General features: G+C 38.7%; 1 protein-coding gene across 6 annotated transcripts in view; it reads left to right on the top strand.

Moving 5' to 3' along the window:
• Positions 1 to 19,832, top strand: part of LOC117417832 (ankyrin repeat and fibronectin type-III domain-containing protein 1-like) — a 198,234-nt gene that overhangs the window by 131,392 nt on the left and 47,010 nt on the right. For all 6 annotated transcript variants that reach the window (XM_059035633.1, XM_059035632.1, XM_059035630.1 and 3 more), the window contains one exon: positions 10,398 to 10,532. In XM_059035633.1, coding sequence (XP_058891616.1) covers positions 10,398 to 10,532 — 135 coding nt within the window. The remainder of the gene's footprint in view (positions 1 to 10,397; positions 10,533 to 19,832) is intronic.

The following is a 19,832-nucleotide window of genomic DNA, read 5'->3' as shown; positions in this document are numbered from 1 at the left end:
AAATGCATGTTCTAGCTGACTAGATTGGACATCGCCCTAGTAAAGGGTCCCTAGGTCCCTTGATTACTCTGGAAGGCAGAATGAATGCCATAGTTAACTTAACTACCCTTGTTCCCTGATGGTTACTTTCAAGACGATACCATCCACAATACCAGAATGTTACCAGCATTTTCCGTGGCCACCACAATCCCTAGATCTCAGTCCAATTGAGCTCATTTGGGATGAACTTGAACGGTGCTTTCTGCATCACAATGATCTGCCTCCCTCTGCACCATTGTGTAAAATATTATTGAGTGATCCCATGAGACCCTTTCCAGCACCTTGTGGAGTCTATTCCACTTCATGTCAAGGCTGTGATCCTTAACCAATATTAGATACAGGTCCTAATAAAGTGGCCAGACTATATTTGGATTACTGGCACAATAATTACTGTTATAGCTGCATCTTTCCTCTACTGCAGTTACATCACAGTACAAAGCGGTGGTCATGCTGTTTTGAAGACTACACTGACGTTAGCCCAGCTGCTGTACCTCCTGCTTCTCTGGCCTAATTGTGATGGATTGCGCCCCTGGCAGATACACTTTGTAATAATGTGTTCAGCATGCATGCATAGATGTAAGAAGCCTGGTTGTTTGCAGGGCATGGCTATTAAATGTTTGCTGACATACCAAAAAGCTTCTCTCTCACACATATGTGTAAAGTAGGATTTTAACGTGCAGTGGGGAGGGACAGTTTGTAGGACACGTCAGCATTGTAAATGTATTGATCTTACTGCATTATGGTACCAGATATTTTTAAATGTGTTTCTTTCAAAACTGCAAATTTGAGATCTGTACAGACATTTAGTTTTAATTTCCTAAAATGTATTCATTTGTGGATGGTAAAGATAGATACGAAATAGTGTGCTGTATACTGTATGAAATAAATTGGCCTACACTTTATACTTACTACTATGTTAACAGTAAGGCTAGGTCATATGTATTTGGCATGCAATTTTTCAAGTGTAGCACAACAAATCAGGATGTGCCCTGGTACTTCACCGAGTCATACAGTCAGGTGAGTGCAGGTTCCTGGCTGTGCCAAGTTGTTGACTATTTACGGTATTCTACCTTATAATAATTTTTGAAAGCCACCTGCATTGAGGGTCTTCAGTCGTGGAATTAGGTGTGCAACATATTTTCAAGTAGATCTGGTATATGTCGGTTTGTGTGTTTGTAGCTGTATGCATGTATGTTTGGATCTCTTCTCTGGCTTGGTATAGATCCAGCTACTGCAAGAGCTTCCCTTCCAGCACAAATAATCCCACCGTCTGCCTGCTCAGGACTGATTGGGATCAAGACGCCACTTTCAATTGTGGGCTTCTAGAAGTATTACTGTTTGCTGTACTAGTGCCACGGGCTGCCTGTAAACAACATACCAGATTATTCAACTGCCTGTGTGAAGGAGAGTGCATTCGTGGCTGTGGTCCTCAAACTGGGATCTGGAAAGGTTGCCCAAAGGGTCTCCAGGAAACTTCTCAAATTTTGTATAGCTATATGTATTTAAAGTACAGGAGAATGATATGGTGAGGTCTGGTGATACCTTTCACTTGAGTGCAGTTTCTTGTTTGTGATTTGGCTTTTCCACAAACAAAAAACGTTTTCGTGAATGACACAATAGTATTAGCAATAGTTTTTATTTAATGATTGATAAGAGCACATGATTGATGAATCAGTTACTGTTTGTTATTGAATTTATTTAGTTTCTGTTTGTGTTTTTCATTGTATGAATCTTGTCGTTCTATGTTGCTATGTAGATCGTGCATGCTTAGTTTTAAAATGGCACACAGCAAATAGGTGAAAAAAAACTTTTCTGTTGCACTTACTAGGTCATTTCACATCAGCCGTGTCTTTGGGGTCAATGCATAATTCACAATAATAAAATAAACACCATAATCACAATCCTAATGAAAACCATATGGGAAACAATATCTTTGAAATCTATTGTAACAGTTACAAAAATGATGTTAATTGCAGATTAAGTACTTGGCATAAAAGAAAGTAGCTTTAGGTAGATTATTTTTCTGTCTGGAAATGTAATAGTAACTATGGAACAAGAGATGTGGCACAGAGGCCATTTCAAAGGAGCTGAACTGCATGATTACATGCTCATCTCTGCAGTATATAGGGTAGTTAGTTTAAAATGAATGCTTTTAAAGGGGAACAGTAGTGGATTCCCTACTAGTTATATGTATGTGTATTGCTATATCAAGAACCAGCAGGATTTCCTATTGAGAAATGTATTTATTTAAATGTTTAGGAATGTATTTTCAAGAGGTTTCTAGAGGGCAGCTGTGTATTCATTTATAGTTTAACAATCCAAGCATCTTAATTACTACAAGCATATTAAAGCAGTGCATGCTGTTTAGTACTACAGGTACATCTATACAAAGTGATTATTTGTTTATTTAGCAGACGCCTTTATCCAAGGCGACTTACAGAGACTAGGGTGTATGAACTATGCATCAGCTGCAGAGTCACTTACAATTACGTCTCACCGGAAAGACGGAGCACAAGGAGGTTAAATGACTTGCTCAGGGTCACACAATGAGTCAGTGGCTGAGGTGGGATTTGAACCAGGGACCTCCTGGTTATAAGCCCGTTTCTTTAACCACTGGACCACACTGCCTCCTTAAGTAAAGTGTGTGTGTGTGTGTGTGTGTGTATCGAAGTAAGAGCCAGAGCAGTTAAAATAACTGGTATTTTAAACCTAGATTAAAACTGGTTCTTTAAAAACAAGCATGTCGGTAACATCCCCCACTATGGATGTAAATTCCATAGGACAGAATTGAGCATCACCATGTGCATGTGTAAAGTAAAAAATGTGTGACATACAGATGGATGGACAGACACAGACAGCTCCACATCTCCCCAGAATGTGATAGTCTCAATAATTTATGCTAAGTAATGTGCCATGACAACTGGATAAGCGGTTCACCAGATATATGGACTATGAACACACATCTGACACACATCTACAGCTGCCTCCACTTCACCCCCTTTGCAGGGAATTGCATCTCCAGGGAGGTATAAATTCATTAAAACCACAATATAAACAATTGAAGTCTGAAGCACTAAGAATGATTGCAAACATAAAAAGATGAGAAAACAATCTCCTTCCTCTTTTATTACTCTTATAAAACGGTTTTAGATTAATAAAATAAGGTTTCATATTCATAAAACAGTTGGGTTCTTTAAATGACTTTCATAGAAGATACCAAAGCAGACTACAAAAAAAAAAAATAATAATAATCTTGAAGTCCCTCTTGAGATTTCTGAATAGGATCCTCTGTGGTATCGGTTCAGCTGGAAAACAAACTGTTTCACTTGTGTTTTACGGTATATTTTGAAATTTCATGCTGACATTCATCAATTTAAACTATGATGGAACGTTTTGAATTGCAGCTCTCTCACCAAAGCTTGCGCAATAGATCGGTCCAGGGCTGTTGCAGTTGTTGTGACAGACAGCTTTAGAGACGAATGTTTGGAAACTACAGGAGAAACTCAAAATTCAGAACACAACCAAACACTAGAATACTGAAACAAGGCTCCTGGATACTGTAAAAAACATGAACATCCACCACTGGGAATTGTACCAGATAAATACAGCTCTCCTGACTTCTTATTATTCCTCATGTTAAAGGTAGTATTAACAGGGTGTACAGAATCAATATGCCTCTCGCCCAGCTATTCATGGTATTTGATTTCCAATTCTTGTTTTATTTCTGTTTTTCGTTACATCCTTGAATTTGTAAAAAGTTTGAGGTTCAAAGCAATATCTTTACTAAAGACCATTAAAGATGCTTCTAGTTATCATCATCAATATGAGACTAAAGGTAAGAGTGTAAGTTGAATTTGATTTATAGTCTCAACTTCTACACCTGTCTGAGCTTCACTGTAAAACAAACAAAAAAAAAAAAACAGCAATTAACTCAGCTAGCCCATCACAACACAATTGACAACAGGGAAGCATGCACAGGTGTAGAAGGGGAGACAAATAATCAAATAAGTCTCAGTCTCTTAGCTTTAGTATATTGCGGAACCACCTAGAAGAATGTTTTAATGGTCTTTACTGTAGTACAGTGGTTCAACCACGGTCCTCAGGGACCCATGTGTCTTCTGGTTTTCATTCCAACTAAGCTCTCAGTTACTTAACTAAACCCTTAATTGAACTAACAATTAGCTTAATTAGGCCTTAATTGTTTTTCAGCTCTTAAAGAGTTGGAGAGTTCAAGTTAACTGCAAAATTGTTTAAGTTACTTGAAATCTGCAACTTGTTAAACAATTAAAAATGTCTATTTTAAGGAAAGTATTAGTTCAATTAAGGGTTTAGTTCAGTAATTGAGAGCTCAGTTGGAATGAAAACCAGAAGACACAGGGGTCCCCGAGGACCAGGGTTGAGAAGCACTGCGGTAGCATATATCTTATTGTTATGAACCATGATAGTAATAAATAGCAGATGATTATTTACTGGAATTATTTGTACAGTTCTGTGTACTTTAAGATATCCATAAAGATACTTGGCAGAAACATGTAAAAACAAGCATCACCATCATAAAATAAAGATACAGCTGTGATATTTTCAGGCAATTTCACGAGGAAAGTCATTATTGCTAGTACTGACACCCACCTAAACAAGATCACACCATATACATTTAAATGTGTACAGTCATACCAGTAAATTGCTATTGCCAAGGAAAGGGACAATATCTGCTTTGCTGCCTCACAGAAAGAGATTGAAAGCAGTACAAAAGGCCTGTTGTACTATTAAGAGTGACGAGGATAGTTAGTTATTGCTGAGAGCTCAGTAATACGAGTCACGCTGAGAGCAGGTGTATGTGCAGAGCTGAGGAGCGGGAAGGGAGATTGTCCTTCAGCTAATCCTGTTGTCGTAGCAACTTCTTAAAAAGAAAGCAAAACAGATTGATACAGGTACACAACAAAGTAATCATTTTGGCTATAAATATTTCTCATGCTGAAGGTAACTTCACTGTCGGCAAGCTGTTATCGTAAGGAAGAGAGACTCAGATGTGAGAAGCTGCAGGTTTCAAGCGCTATTCACACATGTTTAGTTCACATGTTTATAACAGCAAACATAACACATTACCAAACAAAAAGGCACAGTGGCCAAAATAAAAGGTCTACACAAAAATCACAAACAAACAGCACAGCACAGCAAAACTCCACTAACACCTGTGCTTACCTTTTTATACACCTGTGGCTGGAGCCTCCTTAACCATTTAATCATTCAGTTATGGCCCCAGTCACATTCCAATGTGTTTTCAGGCAGGGAGGAATTTAACCCCCTCCCTGCCAACCCAATATTCCCCCCCCCACACACCCCCCTTATACCGACAGGGCTTCTGCCCTGCCGCAAAGACATTGAGAAAGATTGTAGTCAAACAGTTTGTCATTCAATTCTAATATATAATAACAAGTATGTCAGGAACATACAACCCCTGCCACGGCTCTAAATTCAAAATTAGAGCCATCATTATGATGAAAAAGTCTCCAAATATATGCAAAAAATATAATTGTGACATAGAGATGGATAGACTGATACAGACAGGTCCATATGTCACCAGTGTTATATTCTCAATAACTTATGCTACAACATGTTAATATCAAGTTTCATGACAGTTGGATAAGTAGTTTCCCAGATATATGCAAAAATGTGTTAAGTGTGATGTTCGTACGTACTTACAACTGCCTCCACTATATCCCCTTCATGGGGGATTTCATCCCAAGTGGGGCGTAATTACAATATTGTGTTGTTTTTTGTATGAACAGTATATCTATAAGCAGTATGTCCAATATCCGATTTAAATTGTTAAATTTAAATAAATAAAAACAACATTTTAAAACTAGACCCCTAAAATTCACCATTGATATGATCAAACCAATATGCTCAAACATGAATTTAAGCTAAGCCAGTCAGGTGTGGAATGGCTGTTAAAATCCAGGTTTCTGAGCTGCGATCGTTGGAGTATTTAATTAGCAGTTAGGTCACTGGTTTCTTTCCCACGCATCAGTATCTGAATTTGTGAAGCATTTAGCAACAGGCTTACATCACATCATACCCTGCCATCAGCATGTATGTCATCCCTAACAGCTGGCTGTTGTGTGAGGATGTAGGGAGAGATTGACCAGGGAGAGGGGGTCAGTAACCAGATAGCCTGGCTGGCTGTGAGCCAGTATTATAATCCTGGAATGTGGGATTTACCCTAGTTTCTTCATACAGCCTGTTCTCAAAGAGACTCAGCTACTATGGGAACTTATTGCTGAAAACAAATTCTAATATACTTACAGATTGTAAGTAAACGCTAATACCATGTACAGCACTCTTAATAGGGCCCTGCAGTCTGGCTAAAACAGCACCTGTGTTGACCTGTATGTGAAAGGACCAGTATAACTACTGTACATTGCCAACTGTTGGCATAACAAGCCCAAATGGCATAACATATTTCATTTTGAAATAAAACAATGTTTTCATATTACCATTTTAATACAATGTATATTTAGTTTTAATTAGCCTATATATAAAATGTACAGTTAATTTTGTTCTTTCTTACTTTCTTGAATATCACTTTGGTTAGTATAGGATATAAAAGCATAATATTATTTATAATTTGCTGTACAGTATTGAAATGGTATGAATATAAAGTACAGACATATAGCATACATCACAGCGCTGGTAACATGGGAGCAGGTGTAATGCTTTGAGGCTGACAATGGCAAGATGTGTTCCAAATTCATTGTGTTGCCATTGTGGTCAGCATTCAAATCTGATAGCTTTCAATTAGGACTCTGTCAGTCAGCCCCAGCTAGGATTGCGGGCTGGCAGAACCCGATCTCTCCAAATCAAGGTGATGCTGGAAGTTACCTAATGAGCTTCCAATGTGGAGGACCTTGCTGTTCAAAGAAGAACGCCTAGCCATTCAACTAGTTAATTATTAACTCATCAGACGATAGGAGGAGATCCATTACAACAGGACATTTGTTAAATTGTTTTGTTTGTTAAAACCACTTAACAGTTTGCTCTCTCTCTCTCTCTCTCTGTGTCTTTTTCTCTGTGCCTGTCCTGTTGTCCTTCTTTTATGAGCACTAAATTCACAAGCACTGACAAAAAGAAAAGACAAAGATTTAGCGAAAGACCTAGAAAAAATAAGAGCCAAAACAGGCAACGGCCCTCTGCAACTCTAATCAGATTTAACACTTTACAACAGAACCTTTGCCAGGATTAATCCCTCATCAATTAGCGCTTACATCTGAGACTCATTTTACACTTTTCAGATGATTCATATAGGAAAATATGCTTATTGTTATTTAAATCAAACAGAGGTCTGGAGTCAGTTAAATGGCATTAATAGGAAATTGAAGAGAATTTTTTTTTGGGGGGGGGGGGGGGGGTGCAGATAAAACGAGGGAGAGGGGGGGTTTGAAAATAAAGGCTAAATAAAAACATAGAATACAAAGTTTATGTTTGAAATTAGGAGGAAAACCTGATCTTAATTATGGAAAGAATCCAAGGCGCAGTGTTTTGCTTTATTAATGAGCACTTTGGTGCTGGAACTTGGAGAAGTTGTCGGTTTCTGCTTTAACTCTTAACCCATTGATGGATATTGTAATCAGCCAGTGATATGATCCAGTGTTAATGCTGCAGGTAACTGAAATGAACCAGCGGTAACTCTGCAGTTAACTGATACAGTACATTCTTTTGTTACGTTTAAATTGTTAGTGGTTGTGAAAGGTGAGGGGCCTGGACACCGGCTGAAGTGAAAGCTGCTCCTCTTTTTATTTGACACACCGGGTTGCAGAATGCAGATATTCTGGATGCTGATGTATGTGCTGTAGGGCACAGTTATACATGTTTACGCAGTGGATCACTGTGATCTCATTTTTAATATTACGGCCATTTTTTCAGGACCTGTATTTAATATCAGGTTGGGCCATTGTTTGTTGTGATTATAGCCTTGCCATGGCATAGACTCCACAAGGTGTCTCAAGGAATGCTAATCCAGGCACTTGTTGGTAAACACCGCTGTAGTTATTACACGAATGAGGATGGCCGAATAACTCGGAGGAGTCCCCAAAGTAAAGTTAGTGAAATATCCTCAGAACTCGTGGTGTATTCTGTTTATATAACAACTACAATGTATGGAAAGAAAGTATGTAATTAACCACTCCTCACACTGTAACTTGTGCTTTTTCCATAAAGGTGTACCATGAAGTCCAACCTTTCTTAATTTATGAGAGCTGACCATACCAGACTAACAGATGAATAAATGGTTAGTTTGCAGAGGAACCCAATGCATAGCATTTCCGGTCTCTTCCATGTCAAATGATATTGATACGAAGCGCACGTTGTGTGGAGCTCTTCGCCATCCTGTCTGTACCGTCACTGCCCTCGGCTAAACACGGCTCTCCATGCATAGTAAAAGATTTTTTAGCTGCGTTTGGGAGAAGGCCGGCACCCCGCTTTCTGTTTTCTTTCTTACTAATATGGAAACAAATCCATCCGTCTAATTAGCTGTGAACACGTTACAGTGGTCAGGCTGTTCCCAGCTTTGTGATGTGGTGGAGAAGTGAGTCCAATTAGTTATCATCACACGGCTTGTCATTGAGGGTTAATGGGAGAAAGGATATGAGGCCCTTCGGTTAGGCATGTCTGTTACACTGTAGACTTTTGGACACAAAGCCCCAGAAGTGTAGAGTGCAAATCAAAGGGGGTTATGCTGAGGTTATACACGTGGTGAGACCTATAGAATACTGTGTTCAATTCATTACCAAAGGACATTGTGGCCCTGGAGAAAGTCCAATATAGAACAACCAGACTAATCCCAGGGTTTAAAGAAATGCAATACGAAGGAGGAACAGAATCTATTTAGCTTGGAACAAAGAAGAATTAGAATGCATTTAAGTTTATAAAATCATAAAAGGAGTTGACAAAGTTAACCCCAACCGATACGTTAAGTCCAGCACAGAAATCAAGACCAGAGGACTCTCAGAAATGAAGTAGATAGACGTTGGACAAAGGATAGGAGATACTTCTTTACACAGAAAGTAGTGAGGATATAGAATGGGTTACCTATAATGCTGAATCACTGGGAGCAACGATGGACTCCTCTCATTCGAAATGTTTTTTAATGTTCTTGTATGTAGAAAACTGCATGTCACAAAACTTGCTCAGGACCTTCTTTAGCTCTTTAAGAGGGATGCACAATTTCAGTTCTCGAGGTCTGGAGTCCTCTTTATTTGTTTATTGGAAAAATGTAAAATATGCCTCGTTTTGAGTGATGTTTTTATTTTTGTTTATTTCATTAAATATTTTTACTAATTTAGGGAAAAGTGCATTATTTTATTTATTTATTTTTAAATCTGAGATAGCATTAGCAATGTAATTTAACCAAATGCAGTGTAGAGTACACACACACACACACACAGTCTGGGAAAGAGTTAAGATGGCTTCACGTACCTGCATGGACCTCTCAGAACTACATTTCCCATCATCCTCCTGCTCACTGGTAAATCCATCTCAGTTACATATGTGAGCAGAAGGATGAATCAATACACACACCTTATGTAAACAAGGTGTAGCAACACATGGGAACATGTAACATAATAAAATAAAAAGGGCCGTAGTTACCCTTTAACAGGTATCAGTTAGAGCAAAAATGTCCTGACCTGTGTTACTTCAGAAGAATTTAGGAACTCAACTGAATTGTTACATCATTAAAAGTAAACTTCCTGGTTCACTGTGTCTGGTTTTCAACATCGATACACTTCTACCCTACTAGATTTGTTTTAGACGCTAGTTTATTGTGTTCTTCATCGACTATGGTGGATATCCGTCATTATCAAAGGCTGTATGGACAACACGCTTCTCTGCTTTCTAACAGTAAACATATGTGACACTAAGTCCAGCGGAGCTGAGATACTTCTTTTTTTTCCTTCAAAACAACCTTTTTTTTTTCATTCAAAACACTCAATCAGGATTCTAAGGTTATATAGTTTGAAGTTTTAAACTTTATACACAAAAGGACATTTAAAAACATTGGCGCAAAAGGACATTTAAAAACATTAAACTTATTGGAAACTATGCAGATTTTCAGCAGATATTAAAGTATATGTTTTATTTGAAAATAAATAACCATCTTCTTAAACCTGTTGCATCCTTTCTACAGAGCTGTACAGGCAGCCAGTCATGGCCCTACAAACCATTGGCAGGGTTGTGACAGATGTATTGCCCTTAACCAGTATATCATGCCATATTATTGTTTCTTTTTTTGCATATCATTCCTTCCAACATCCCCCCCTGAATCACATTTAATCACGTGTCTCCACTTCTCTCCCCCACAGATCGGAGACAGGCATCTCCAAGTTTGCCCAGCGCCTGTCTCTAAAAGACAAACCCGGCAAGACAGCCAAGGCAGGAGGAGAGCGAACTGGGGAAGAGAGACCAGCCTTCAGGAAGAGATCCCAGAGTGTTGACTGGTAAGAAACCCTCCCTACCATCACAGGAGTGACAGGACTAAGAGGATTGGGCCTAACCACTAGGCTGCACTGCTTGTCTCCCTCCCAGTCTCTCAGCTTTAACCACTGGGCCACACTGCTTGCCTCCCTCCCAGTCTTTTAACTTTAATCAACTTAATGAGGAGTCTTTACAGAGAACTGGCAATAAATGATGTAAGCAGAAAAAAACTGTGGAAAATCAGGTAGAGCACACATAATAGGATATTAATGAGGCATGGAATTTAATATTAGGAAAATGTAGATGATGTTAAGTATCCCCTTTAAGATGGAGAATTCTGTTTCCCCAGTTAAATGCAACTGTTTCCAATAATGAGAAAACTGTAAAATTGAACTCAAGCCGTGTGTAACAGCTTTCAGAGAGACAAGCCCATTGCTCTTTTACATAAATACCCCGCGTAATGTGTGCTGCAATTAACTGCAGAATAATGATAAAACAACAAAAAGTCCTGCTTGTATTTAATATGCATTAATAGATGTAAGACCGGTTTGAGTGCATGCTTATTCTGCTCCAGTCGGATTCAAAAAAACACTTAGAGCCTCATTTACTAAAGGGCACTACATTTAGAATTGGTGTGCACGTAAAGTAATTTGCCTAAAGTGCGCGATAAATCTAAATTTACTGCGCCATTTACTAACAAAGAACACATTAATTAATTAACACAATATTTACATTTACATGCCATACAGCACACGCTAAATTTGGTGCAAGCGATAGTGTCCAAGACTACACGTGACCTCCTTCATATCAAAAGCCCCAGCAGTCCAGGCGTATCTTTTGGTCAGTAGCTTCCTTGTCGGCATTGTCACCCTGCAGAGCAGGCTTCATGGATCGGGGTGGCAGTGCTATGTAAGTACAATCAATAGCACCCATCACACTGGGGAAGCCAGTAACCTGGTAGAAGCCCAGTTTCACATCCTGTAAACCTGTCCTCTGTGTGGGAAATGTAATATAATTCCCAGTGAGCTTTAGCAGGGCATGCAATTGTGTTATACACATGAGTAGCTATAGCTTTTAATGGGGAGCCCGTGAATCCAACTAAACATAGGCTGGGAGAAATCCTAGTGCACTGTACAAATGTGACACTGCTCTGATTTGACTTAGTAAAAAGACCGAAGGGACACAAACCTAAAAATAAAATAATGATGTGCAAACACACACAGAAGATATGAATACAACGTAGTTAGAAATGTGTCGGAACCCTGGAAGTCTTGCTTGCTCCCACAACAGACACATAAAAAATATCTTTACGTACTTAATTGCAACTGGCAGAATAAATAACGCATATGATTGCTATATGTGTGATCCTCTCTGTATAATCCTGTATAAAAAGGAAAGTAACAAATCGACTATTACCTAACATTCACTATAGCTGTTGATTCACTAAACTGAATAAATCAAACAAATCGAGTCAGTAAAAAGACTCAAACTGCACATCACTAGTTTTCAGCCCAGAAAAAGAGGTTTAAATAGTGCACATCAGTGGTTAAAGCGTGGGTTTCCAGGCGCACTAATTCATTCTCACTTTAATGCCCGCACTGAAATTAACGCCCTTTAGTAAATACCATGTGAATACAGCTCATCTCATTATTCTGAGCTGGATGCTCATTTAAATACACCAGCATGCATTACAATAAAAATCACATATTCATTCTGATTATCATAGTGTGAAGCACTAAATTTAGTGCGCACCATAATATGCCAAGTATCGCACGCGATAATGAATAAAATTGCAATAGTAAATACGGCAATCATGAATGTGCACTCTGATTTCAATTATCATGCACCATAAAGTATAGCACTCTTTAGTTAATGAGGCCCTTAGAGTCTTAAAACTTGGGACCTTCATCAGTACAAGTCATATAAAATATGATATTATCTCAGGTCTGTCTCAGGTTTATATGCATTTCGAGAACCGATTGTCCAATTGTGAGAACCTTGTTAAGGACTTTCTTATGCTCAGGTAATTGATTGTACCACGATCCTGAGGAGGAGGGAGTCTGTCTATCTGTCTGTCTATCTGTCTATCTTACGTTTTTTCATTTCTCTTCTGATGAAACTTTCAAAGGACAGTTGAGGGGGGGTTTGGAGACTGTCTACTGACCGTCTGTCCAGTTAAGTTTTAGTCAATTTATCTATATATTTTTTTTTGTAACGACCAGCCCTGATTATCAATAATCACATCAACTCAATACTGCTTCTTCTTTGTTTATTGGATATATTAGTATTTTCCAGAAATATCCCAGACCCCCCCCCCCGGTAAAAGTTTATTGAATTGGGCTTAAAGTCGAAATAAAGCCTAGAAAACAATAGGGGTTGTGTTGATGTGGTAACAAGTGGTAAAAAATAAAGCATTGGGGTTTTTTTTACACCTTTTAAGTGGGTCTAATTATCACTTTTCCCTCTGAGAAGTGTTTCAATTCTGCCCACCCTGACTAATTCTTGAATTTAAAGTGCAGGGTTACTGTGGGGGTTCTGGCTTTAGTAATTGAATACCATGTTACGTGATCATGCAAGCTGGTCTTCATATACAGTTTGTCAGACAGACTAAATGTCATGTTACCACTTCAGTCATCATTTCGTCCACCTGTTAGATAACTGTACTGAATCGTAATTGAGAAAGTTTTGAGATCAACCAGCTCCTAGGATCTGGATGAGCATTCATGGGCCAAATGGCCTCATCTGATTTTGTTAAATTTCTGATTACACAGTACAGATAAGCTGCATGCTGGATGTTTTGCGCATTGAAAAAATATGAATTACGTATGATATTTAAATTAATGCGTAACAAATATGAATAGCAATTTTCTTACACAGCTTGAGTTTGCATGTTATCAAGCTTATTGTACTTCGTTGGTTCCTGGCATCCTATTGATCAATTGTGAATGTTCTGCATTATTATTATTATTATTATTATTTATTTCTTAGCAGACACCCTTATCCAGGGCGACTTACAATTGTTACATTATTTCATATTATACAGATATCACATTATTCTTACATATAATTCCCCATTTATACAGTTGGGTTTTTACTGGAGCAATCTAGGTAAACTACCTTGCTCAAGGGTACAACAGCAGTGTCCCCCACTGGGGATTGAATCCACAACCCTCTGGTCAAGAGTCCAGAGCCCTAACCACTACTCCACACTGCTGCATGCAGTAGCTAGAGAATGGTGGGGAATGCTGGGAAAGCTAATTGTGGCCTACCTGGAAATTAGCTAGAAAAACGCACAGTTGAATCCACTCACTCACTTGTAATGCATGTTTGTGATTGCATTCTGATGTCTTAGTCCCCCTGAACCTAACCTACCAATTTACCTATCTGTCAACTGAATTTTTGGAAGGTAAATCTATATAACGAATTCTGCTGAGTCAACACCCCGGTTTGAACGCCCGCCCCACTAGCAACTTTTAGCTGAAAGCCTGGTTTTCAGTAATCATGCGCAAATAATGTCTGAGGGGAAATATCGCGGCTCACGTGAATAGAAAAAAATGCCTAGAAGTAGTTGCTCTGTGCAGTGAATGAATCAGACAACTGCTTGCATCATCAGTGATGAAGGTTCAGATGATGAAGACGCATAGTTCTGTTGTTTTGGATCAGGTGATACAGACTCTGCGGTCTGATTTTGATTCCTGTTACGCTACAATCCATATTTTTCAGACACTGTAAGAGCTTGTAACTCAGGCATTTTTTGTATTGAACATTTTAATGCAGTAGTGCTTCATTTGCATGATATGTTAATGTATTATTTTGTGTTGTGTTTTCACACGGGACAATCCCAATTTCTTACTTACAGAGATTATGTAAAGCGATTTATTTTAATGGACCGAAAATTTCACGTGTTTATATATGTTTTTAAATGTAATGATCTTTCTTCTAGTGTTTTTCACCTACAAATATGGTTTTTCATGATGTGCTTTTGCACTGCACACTGTAGCTTTAAAGTTTAATGTTTGTTTTTGTGAAAATATTTGAAATGACAAAACCGTGGACATGCTTGAATTGTATTTCACCAGTCAATAAATATGTTAACTGCATTCTTTAGCGTTACTGTTTGCTGTGCTCTACCTTTAATTTTAAGCATGCCTAATTGTAACGTGATTTACCTACCTAATGTTAATAATGCCTGTGTCAATGCCCCCCCGCCACCCCACACACAATCTGGCAATACATATAATATGTTTGGAGAGGGTTGGGGTGTGTTATATTTCTATAGCAAGGCGATCAATAAGGAATACAATATTTGCATTAGTGTAGTATCGGTATCTTTTGACATTTTTTATTTTCATGGAGTGCGTCTGTCAAGCTGGAAAGGGAGAGCACACGAGACTGAGAAAGGAAGATTTATAGAAAACAACTATAAAAACTGTAACATGTTGCAGCTCTAAAATTATTCAAAGTAAAAATAGGCTAACAACATTAATCTCTGCGCATTTTAATCTCTGTCTAGATCTTTTATTTTGTGTAGACACAGGTCCCAGTGGAACTCATTAACTAATATAATAATAATTATTATTAGTATTGTTTGTAGTAATCATAAGAAATTAGGTCCTGTGGGGGCTGTGGTTTGCATAGTGATCATTGTATAACATCTTGAAGTGTTTTACAAGAAACAATTCCACTTAATTCATTTGGCGGCTATTTTTGTTTTATTATCACTGAGAATCTAGCGGAGACTCCTGTCCACGTTAACCCAAATTCCTAATATCGGGCTGGGCCACCGTTTGCCCTGATTACAGCCTTGAAGTGACATGGCATAGACTCCACAAGGTGCTGGAAGGTGTCTCAGGGGATCCATTCAGTAATTGATATTTCAGCTGTAGATCTTTCGTTCAAGTTCATCAATTGCATTGAACCTGTGGTGGTCATGGAAGACGCCTGAAGTCTCTGTCATGCTCCTCAAACCATTTGTACACAATTCTGGCACGGTGCATTATCATCTTGGAAGTAGCCATCACCTTAGGTCGCATTGATGGGTGGTCTGCAATGCTGCTTCAGTAAAATGCGCATCACATGATTAACGTAATTTGCATCTCTCATTCAGGTCCCAATAAAACGGTCAGGCCTTGTAAGGCAGACTGTACAGAGAGATGTCACGTAATTTTACATGCATCTAACAGTGAGGAAACTTGCTAAGGGTATCTTTCAGTACAAGAGGTTCCCTGTCTACATGTCTGTCTGTCTGTGTGCTGTGCTTTCATTTTACATGTTCATACTGTGCTTCTTTTATTATTATTAATTATTATTATTATTATTATTATTATTATTATTATTATTATTATTATTAGTTTATTTAGCAGACACCTTTATCCAAGGCGACTTACAGAGACTAGGGTGTGTGAACTATGCATCAGCTGCAGAGTCACTTACAACTATATCTCACCCAAAAGACGGAGCACAAGGAGGTTAAGTGACTTGCTCAGGGTCACACAATGAGTCAGTGGCTGAGGTGGGATTTGAACCGGGGACCTCCTGGTTACAAGCTCTTTTCTTTAACCACTGGACCACACAACCTCCTATAATATGATAACGATGTATTTAATTTTGTATTTACAGTTGTAGAAGCGGATGTATGTTACTGACATGTTTAAGTCGTGTGCCCCGATTAAGCGATCAAGTGCCCCAAAGGAGAGTTATACCAACCACACACAACAATCGTACAGTTCTGCTGAAGTATGCCACAGTTTTGTTTTCCAAGACATTGTTTTTACTTTGACTCCTTCTTGATTTCTGTTTATTGCTTGTTGCTTTACAAAGAAGCAGATCCAAATCTAATTAGATAATTATAAGCAGGAAATTGCACTGTGGAACTGGGGACCCATTTTACTGTTTTTTCTGTGTTTTTTTTTACTGAATGTTAGAATATTTCTGTTGGCACCAACTGTCCTTGGCATCTGTCCTGCAGAATATTGCTCTTACTTACCCTTGTTTTACTGAGCCGGATACATGCTTTTGTTTTTTCCCATATAGATTATTGCCATGCTTTGCTCGCTGGTGATTCAAAAAACGTTCTTAAGTTGCAATATGTCCAGAATTCAACGGCCCGCATTCTAACTGAAACAAAATCTTATGATTTACATCACATTAGCTTCCCTGCATTGGCTTCCAGTGGATTTCAGCTTGAAATTTAAAATCCTACTATTAGTACCTAGAACTAAGCAGCGTTCTTTTTGCGACAGAGTGTTTTCCTGTATAGCACCTAGGCTGTGGAATGACCTTCCGAAGGTCAGAAGGTACAGAGATAATGTTAGTATTTGTAAATCCAAACTGAAAACTCACTTTTATACTTTGACTTTTATTGTCTGACCTGTTATGTGTTGTTGTATGTAGTTATTGTTTTTCTTGTTTTATTGGACATTATGTCATCTTTTATTTCATTTAAGTAAATGTCATTGTTTAAATTGCTTTTGTATTCTTGTGAAGCGCTATATAAAATAAAGATTATTATTATTATTATTATTATTATTATTATTATTATTATTATTATTATCTCAGTAATATATTCTAGTTAAGTACTTACGGCTTTACTCTGGCGTTTGAGGGAGTTTGTAAGTCTTCTGTGAGTAGGGGTGCAAGGGCAGGCCCGGACAGTTTGGCAATCCAACTTTTTCAAACTACACACAGTCCAACGTGTATTCCGGTTTGTTACAGTATAGTAGTCTTTTACCCTTCCTCTCAGTTCAAATACAGTACATTTGGGTTTCTGACAAACATTAGCCTGCAAGCACTAATATATGTCTCAAGTGTGATCCTTGTAATGTACCATTTTTTAGGTGTTCCTATATCCCCCTTCTCAGTGTTTTCAGAAAATTGATTTTGAGTTGTATTATATTGATGGTTCTGCACCACATATATTTTAATTAAGGATGCTCCGATTTAACAGATTAATCAGACAGATTAATCAACTAAAGAATTAGATTACTATAATATATATATATATATATATATATATATATATATATATATATATATATATATATAATATTTATAATTTATTGGTTTTGGTGTACTGTTTAAAACCTCTTGTGTATGTTGATGTCGCTAAACCTACATTATTTGGTGGCCTTTCTGTGACCTTTCCGTGAATTCTTGATTTTTTTTTTTTTGCGCAAGCCGTCCGTGAAATGTACAAAAAAACACTTTGCCAAAATCGTATCCTTAACTATTAATAATAATACAATATAAAAATGGAGTTAGGTCTGGGGGGAGGGGCTGCATGGTTCTCTTAGAGAGATATCCTGGAAAGCATGCCAACACCGGGGATGCTTATTTCAACATCCCACCCCAGATTTATGGGCCCAACTGTTTACTCCGTCTTTCCATAATAACATTTTCCATATTGCCTTATGAGATAATGGTGACTTGCTTAGTTTGAGACACAGGGAGAGATTGTGGTTGCCACACACATATTTAGTTGGTTAATGTGTGCTAGATTGCCAAATATTAATACTGAAACAATCTCAACACACACACACACAACAAAACAAATAATACGTTTAAATTAAAACCTGCTTTGAAAAATCAGGGAAATACTCTTGAGGACTTAATGTAAAGTAGTTTTGGATGGTGTGTCTGCATGTGTTTTGTACACACAAGGTGCCTATCTTTTCATAGTTTCGCAGTACACTTGAGGCTCCTTGGATCATTCCTGGTACTGGACATTGCAAAGTCAGTTTCTGTCCTTTCCTAGAACCTGATGACAGGAATGTACAGATGTAATATAAACATGTTTGTCTATTTTGTCTACCTGTCTTGTGCTTAATTCACTACAAGGATGGAAATAAGACTCCCATTGCATAGCAGTTTCCATTCCTGGTTTTACTGTGACACACCTGAGCTTGTTACCTATACACATTGTGGCTAATCAAGCTGGTAATAAAACCTAGAATCGGTGAAACTGCTATTCAGTAAGAGTCTTATTTCCATCCATGTACTAAGTACATCTCACATGTGCAGCTTTTAAAGAACAGGTTACAGCAGATGTGTATTTTCATTTGTTATTCATTAATAATGATACTAGGTTAAAGAAAGGTGTGCTACTGTTTCACTTCCATGGTTTGTTAATGACAGGAAAATTAGATATTGAAAGGGTCTGGGATAATTTCACTCCTCCTGTTGAATATTCCTTGGAAGACTAACAACCTGTTCCCTTTCAAGTACGAAATGTAACCATTACCATAACCAGACCCCGAAACCTGAATATTATACACAAAAGCTGCTTGGCCGCGCCTGTGATGCAGTCATGCCCGCCACCGAGGGGCGTGAACAGATTTTTTTTTACAGAAACACGTGCACAGCTGGTGGGCTCATCAGAAATGCACTGGACCAGGATACACACTTCGGATTGAAATTGCTTGCAGTCTCTTTCCACAGTATCTCGCTGCCGTGGTGACTGCTTTGCTTTGCATCACTATTACGAGGGCTGTTAGTACCTCCAACAAGTAGGCTTCCCTCAGTCTCGTGTGGGTACTGACTGTGTGGTTTTGCTAGTAGCTTGTACAGGTGGAACAGCTGTTGCAGTCAATCAGGCCAGGCGACTGGTTCACCACGGTGGAACCTCAAAGACATCTATTTCCACATCCTTATAAAACCAACGCACAGGATGTACCTGCGGTTCGCTCTGCAGGGAACAGCATTTGAGTTCTGTGTATTTCCATGTGGCCTCTCTCAAGGTCGCTGTGCCTTCTCAAAGTGCATGGAAGCTATCCTGGCCCTATTGAGACTCAGAGTGCTCAGTTATCTGGACGACGGGCTCATCTGTGCCCAGCCTCCAGCACAGGCAGAGGCCCACACGGAACTGGTCAACAGCCACCTTCAATGATTGGGCCTTACGGTGAATCATGTGAAGAGCCAGCTCACACCTTCTAGGACAGCCTCCTATAAAGGAGTGTGCTTGGACTGCAGGTTTATGCCGTCCACTCTGTCAGACAGCAGAGGTTAGGGAGAGCAGAGATGGATCTCTTTGCCTCCCAGGAATCAACCCACTGTCTCCTCTGGCTCTCCATAATAGGAGGCGGGGACCTGCTGGCGGTAGATGCCTTGGCACACCAGTCGCTGAGGCAACTGTTATATGCCTTCCCATCACTTGCCTTGCTCCCACTGTATCTGCAGAAAATCAGGCAGGACCTGGCCAAGGTGCTGCTAATAGCCCCTTCTTGGCCCAGTAGACTGGTTTTAAGCCCTGATGCAGCTTATGTTTTCTTGTTATCCTGAATTTTAGAATTTACTTAACAAGCAAATGAAGCCAAACCTAAACCTGT

The sequence above is a fragment of the Acipenser ruthenus genome, chromosome 13 (genome assembly GCF_902713425.1).
Source record: "Acipenser ruthenus chromosome 13, fAciRut3.2 maternal haplotype, whole genome shotgun sequence".
Taxonomy (NCBI): domain Eukaryota; kingdom Metazoa; phylum Chordata; class Actinopteri; order Acipenseriformes; family Acipenseridae; genus Acipenser; species Acipenser ruthenus.
The sequence above is the reverse complement of the archived record's forward strand: the minus strand, read 5'-3'. Positions and strand labels throughout refer to the sequence as shown.